At 34.0% G+C, this 6,452-nt stretch overlaps 1 protein-coding gene across 2 annotated transcripts; it reads left to right on the plus strand.

Annotated features, from left to right (window-relative positions):
• Nucleotides 1–1,085: 1,085 nt before the first annotated feature.
• On the plus strand, nt 1,086–2,258 carry LOC147383077 (transcriptional regulator SUPERMAN-like). 2 transcript variants are annotated; one of them, XM_086429369.1, is made up of 2 exons: nt 1,086–1,299; nt 1,500–2,258. In XM_086429369.1, the coding sequence occupies exon 2, from the start codon at nt 1,531–1,533 to the stop codon at nt 2,119–2,121; it is 591 nt and encodes a 196-aa protein (XP_086285495.1). In that variant the 5' UTR covers nt 1,086–1,299; nt 1,500–1,530; the 3' UTR covers nt 2,122–2,258. The 2 variants fall into 2 exon arrangements, with proteins under 2 accessions (XP_086285495.1, XP_086285494.1); XM_086429368.1 differs by having other exon boundaries at nt 1,088–1,299; nt 1,409–2,258.
• Nucleotides 2,259–6,452: the final 4,194 nt, after the last annotated feature.

The following is a 6,452-nucleotide window of genomic DNA, read 5'->3' on the forward strand; positions in this document are numbered from 1 at the left end:
CTTCTATATTTCATGGAAAAACTCTGATTAAAAAAAAATATTTAGAGCTTCATCTTGAAAGAACAAGATTTGATTGTCGAAGGAGATGAAATTGATCGCTGGAGAAGGATTGCTTCCATGGATGTATACGAATGGAGTGAAGATCAAAATCCAAGACTAGGTCATGTATACCAATGGAGTGAAGATCAAAATCCAAGACTAGGTCACCGTGGCAAGAAATGAGGTATCCAATAAATAGAGATTTTCTGTATTATTCACATAAATCTCTTCTGTATTTATAGATTGATGTAGACCAATATAGAAGGTTCTTTAACCTTTCCAATATGTAGTGTTCTACCATTAGTGCGAATTAGCAGTGATATAGAACCCCCTCAAACGGTTATAAAACTTAATGTATTCTCTATTGCAACCCATTAGAGATATACACACTATAAATGGCATTTATAGCTATATGTTCTAACACATCCAAGGCATTGAAAATGGACGACTACTGAACTCCCATATTGAAAAATAAAATTCAATGATGAAAATTAGTTTTTTTTTTTTTTTTCAAAGTCCTTACTAAAATTCTGTCCTCTACATTCATGTGGCATTAGATCATGTTTTTGGATGCCGCAATGTGAGCTCACAACCCTTCCACAATTTCATAATTGGGTTATCCAAAAAGACATCCTTATATAGGGAGTTAGAAGTTATTTAGAACTGTTAGTAACAACCAACTACTCCAAAAGACTGATCTATTGGAGAGGGGGAGAGCTAATTGAGATGTATAAAAGGGTCATAATACTTAATTGGGATATGCCACAACTGAGAGTGGAGGAAATATACACTCAACACTCCCCCGCACCCATAAGGGTGAAAAGAATCAAACCCGTGACCTATACAAACCTATCTATCGGAGAGGGGGAGAGCTATGCATACTTAACTGGGGTATGACACACTGTGGAGTGGAGGAAAATATACACTCAACAAGAACAACACTTAGATAATAATACATAGTTACATACATAATTAAATATAGACATATATGCCGAATAATACACGATATTTCATATATATTTTTGAGTTAAAAGAGGAGAAAGGAACATCCGCTAAATCTGTGCTAGATTTGGCAAAATGGTATAACCTGTCAGGCTATAATTCTACATTCATCAAGTAAAATCCAAATGTAGCAAGAGACATTTGCAGATGGGCACCTTCTGATGGGGGTTTTCGGTTTATGCCTTTCATTTTCTTAGGTTTTATGCTGCAACCCTCATTCACTCTCCCTCACACCTAACCCAACCCCATATTTCTCAGGTATATCTCCTCTTTCTTCTTCAACTTTTGAGAGATGGGTTTTCTTTCTTTTCTTCTTTTGTTGATTTAAACTAAGAGAGATTCTTCTCTCATACTTGTTATATTGCAGGTTTTCAACTTTTGAGAGATGGGTCTTCTTCTTTCTTTCTATTATTTGAGTTGATTTAAGCTAGATAATTTGCTGTTCTTATTGTTTTCAGTTTGTTAGGTTTGAGTGAATCAAAAGCTTTCATGGAAAGAAACAGTTTGAGCAAAATGAAAGATAGTGTTGTTGATGGAATAAACCTTGCAGACAACATAAAGCAGCCTAAAGAGAACTCATGGGACTATGGTAAGAGTACTTATTATGGAGGGAATAACTTGCTTGGTGGGTTTTGTTGGCCTCCAAGATCTTACACATGTAGCTTTTGTAAAAGGGAATTTAGATCTGCTCAAGCTCTTGGAGGTCACATGAATGTCCACAGGAGAGATAGAGCTAGGCTGAGACAGTCACCTCCTTGGGTTGGTCAAACTTCTAACCCTAACCCTAATTTCCCACCGTTCACTCACACACTTCCTTCAATTCTTACTCCATCTCCTGCTTGTTTCTCTTCACCATCTTGGGCTTCTTCCGATGTAAAGATACCAAGAATGGCGGGTAGTCCCTTCGATCCATCAAGCTTGAGCGACAAAGATTCAACGAAAGCTGGAAAAGCTTCAAAGGGTTTTATGAAGGAAGATGAGTGCAAAAAGGGAGAGATGATTGTGTTTGATTTGGAGATTGGCCTGGGTAGAGATTTGAATGAAGATTTGGATTTGGAACTTCGACTTGGGTACACTTAATTGCACTCTTAATTTAACAGTTTCTTGCAACCCCTTTCTGATCCATATAAGCTACATTTATATTTCCTATCAAGAGTTGTTTTATTGGAAACAGATTATTCATAAAGGTAGTTAAGATTACGTTTTTTCTTAGAGAATCATACTTCTATTATTACTTCTGCATGTCTTGGTAATTTCTTGCTGATTTGACTGATTACACCTTCTCTTTTGCCATCAAATGTGTAGGAATTTTCTTGTTAAATCTTTGGTTAAAGTTGCTGGTGGTGTGGTCCTTAATTGTTAGGTTAACTGCAATATAACTCAAACAAAGTTAAGAAGAGAAACATAAATTAAGAAGGATAGTCTTATTGTCTTGTTTCTCTACTGACCTTTGCAAAGAATTGCTGAGCACATGAATTGTTACTAGAAAAGAAAAAGAAAAAAAAGAAGAATAGCAATCCATGCTTGGTTGATACACTAAAATTTCTATACTCACATTGCTAGTAGTGATTTATTACACTTATAAAATAGTAAGAGAAGCTAGCATAAGATATTGAAATTGAATTTTCTGGGAAATTTGGTGTTTTGGCTCCTAGTTTACTTCACTGCACCACTTTCTCTGAAAGAGATGAATTTTTTTCTAGAAAATAAATTCTAGTAGACTTGAATTATTAATGATAAGAGGGGTGGAAATCCAACTCCTGGTCAGAGGTCCATACAAATGATCAGACTGATTGGTGATTTCTTCTTGTTGGAGTCTATCAATTTTTTTTTTTTCATAATGGGTTTTGTGAGTAGATGGTAGAATCCTGTCTATGATGTAAATCTAGATTTAGATACATAGGGTAGAAATCACCCATCAAGCTAATTTTAGGGGTTGTGTGTGGTTCACCAAATAATTGGCCAAATTTTAGTCTGTCATGAATTGGTGAAAGAATTTGCCACATGGTGTACAAAGCGAACCACATGGAAATATTTTAATTGACATAAATAATATGATGCTGCCCCCATCTTCTCTCATTTTAAAGATATAATTTAAATCTTTTAAAGGAAAGAGTCATCCTTCTTTTCTTTTTTGAGATATTTCAAGAACTGTCAGCTTCAGTTCATAACTTGGTTTGTAATGCAATGCATTCATCGACTTTAAACGTCTCAATGAATATCAGAGTTGAGTCAATTTTTCGAGTTTTTATTTTTTATGACGGGGCGTCTAAACTTATGTCCGACTTGGGGGACTGGAAGAGCCATGGCCGGAGTCAAGGCATATGGGTCCCTCTCCCGGGCATGTGCAATGCCTGCACATCACACACACAATGATTTTTTACCAAGTTATTTCTAAAATTAAAAATAGTTGCATAAGAAGACATAATTATTTTACATAACTTTTATCATTTGAATTAAAAAAGAAAGAAAGAAACTACTTTATTACATGATATTATTACCATGATCTCTCTTTATTATATACATCATACATCTAAATAAAATATAATTAAATGGTAGATATATGTCATTTATATATTTCAGACACATTATCGAATCAGGACCTTATCTGATTGGGAAATGATTGATGCAACATCAATCAGATAAATTATCAAATCTTATTCTCATTGAAACCCAAATTCTTCATCTAAATGGTAGTTTTCTGATTGGAATGGATCGGACTTTGCGTTTGTTCCAATCCATTGTCGATCATTCAAAAGAAAAGAAAAATAAAATAATATCATGTTTTTTTTATTTTATTATTATCAATAAAATAATAACATGATGATCAGGGAAGGAGAAGAAACATGAATGGTAAGCTTGGATAAAACTTTCATTAAAAAATTATTTTTAGTGTCCAACATTTAACCTTACCAATGATTCAGTGTGGGTTTGTTGGTCGTTTTGGGGTGTGTTTCCCAATAATCTTTTGTGCATGTTCCCGACAATTTGTGGGTGTCAGGGGTATGATGGCCTTTCCTTAAAAAGAATCAGATAATTTGGTCAGTGAAATCAAAACAGTGCACTAAAAACATCCTTCTTCCTTCTCACAGTTGCATTTTTAATGAAATTTGTAATAAAGAATGACTCTCTCAATCTATCTCACACTCTCACAGACACAAACTTGACAAATATACCCCAAGTCTCAGTAGTTAAAGTCAGAGACTGAAATGTGATGAGTATCAAACCCCAGGTCTACGTCGATCTCCTTTTTAAAAACAACTTCTCTTGTAAAATTACTCTAATACCCTTTTATGTATGTTTGGTATCATTCCAATTAATTTCCAACCATGTAAATTAAACATAAGCAACTTATTAATTGATCAAGAGAAATTCTGTTTAAAGTTCTATGTCATTTTGGAATTTACTTGGACCGATATTGAAACAAAATAATGGATATTTTAAATATTTTTTAGATTAATTATGAATGTTTTGAAATAGTTTGATTGAGACCATTTTGATTTTTCTCATAATTAACTAAAAATATTGCATGGAAATGATCTTTTTAAATCTTGAGCCGGATGATAGATTGGTGGATCAACTCAATGAAGGTGTCAACTTTCTAAGATAGTTGAAGACTATGGATATTGATAACACATAGGACTGCAACTTGGGTGGATTGGGGGGTAAACCTAGGTTCTAGGGCAAAGCTAATAAGGAGACATTGGGGGTAATTGCCCCTACTTAACTTTTTTGGGCATTTTAGATACCATTGAATTTATGCTTAAGTTTAAGATACCCTTACATTTTAAACTACCGATATGTCCTGTTTGACCCTGTTGCCCCCACCCCCTCATCTTCCTCTGATTTTTGCCCTCTCCCCCTCCGATTAACTATACGTTTGCCCCCACTAAAAGAAAATCTTGGCTCCGCCTCTGCCCAGGTTCAACTCAAGTACTAAAACCCTTAACCCGACCATTGGTCCTAATCTCACTAACCCCATGCTCAACCCGAGCTTGATTTTCTAAAATTGGGTTGAGTTCAGGTTATCTCGAGTTAGGTAATTTGAGTGATTTGGTCGGATTGAATAACTCTAATTTCATTTTGATTAGCAAATGTATTTTGTATTTTTTTTTATTTAAAAAAAATACATTAAAAACAAAACTAGTAAATAAAATCTCATACAACCTTCAAATCCATCATTAAGAGAATATTTAGAGACACCATATTAAACCAAAATTCACATTAATATTAACTAATTGTCCACAAGTCATGATAAGATGGAATAAAAAAGATAAATAAAAAATATATAATTAATATAAAAATATTGATATATTAATGTATAGCATCGAGTTCAAGTTGGGTCATGTTGCTCATACCCTCAACTCGAGTTCAACTCAAATTAAAATTGAATTGAAATATTATAACCCAGGCTCAATTCATATTCTAGATAACATGGCCAAGGCTCGCCCATCAATCAAGTTGAGTTCGGGCAACCTGCCCAAGTTGCAACCTTAATATCACAACCCAAGGCTTTGGCTTTGAACTTATCTTCACCTACTAATTACTGATAACTAATACAAAAAAAATTCTATTGCCATACCAATTTTTGCTAATGCCACCTCAATTCATATGTAAATCATCAAAGAGTTAGTAGTAACCTCATCTTGGAGTACCGTCAATAAAAGTTGGTGTGACAATAGAAGAAGCTCTCATATAAAAACTTTATATTAGTAAACTTATATACCAATGAGAAGGATGGGTTAGGAAGGTATGTATGTGCTGGTCCTGGTCAACCATAATTTTGAACTGGACGGCTTTGCCCTTGATGGGCCTGTAAGGCCATTATTGTATTTCTAACAATGGGTTGTGTCTGCTAGTATAGTAAGAAAGGTGACAAAGATGGTTGGGTACTTTAAATTGCTGACGTGTGAAACATTTTAAACCAATACTTGGCATAATCAGTATCTTTCCTTAAATGCCAAACCGAAAGGCAAAATGAGGAGTATATTTCTTCTCCTGACCCCCCTACAATTAAGGAAATACGACATAACCCCTTACGTTGACTGAAAGATGACTCCACCACAAAAACCAAACTCTCTTCTATCACCTCTGTCCCAAATCTAACGTCATCCCCTAAATGATAGTTAAAAATTCAAAATTGACCCCTGTACTTCACCATATCTATAATGACAGCCTTTATTTATGATTTTTATTACTACTATATATATATTTTTTTTATATTTAAGCTAACATTACAATAAGATTATATTCAAATATATTCTTTTAACATTAAGATCCGTTGACTCATGAAAATTAAAACATAGAATCCCCCATTGTTTACTTAAAAGAGAGATACATAATATATTCTTGAAATACGTGTAAAACTTTTTATATCAGTAATCATATTTTTAATGAGATTAATAACTTGA

This window comes from Akebia trifoliata, chromosome 16 (assembly GCF_017979445.1).
Source record: "Akebia trifoliata isolate Shusen 1 chromosome 16, ASM1797944v1, whole genome shotgun sequence".
Lineage (NCBI taxonomy): Eukaryota > Viridiplantae > Streptophyta > Magnoliopsida > Ranunculales > Lardizabalaceae > Akebia > Akebia trifoliata.

Coding starts and splice junctions, on each gene's coding strand:
- LOC147383077 (XM_086429369.1), top strand. CDS start 1,531: ATGGAAAGAAACAGTTTGAGCAAAATGAAAGATAGTGTTGTTGATGGA.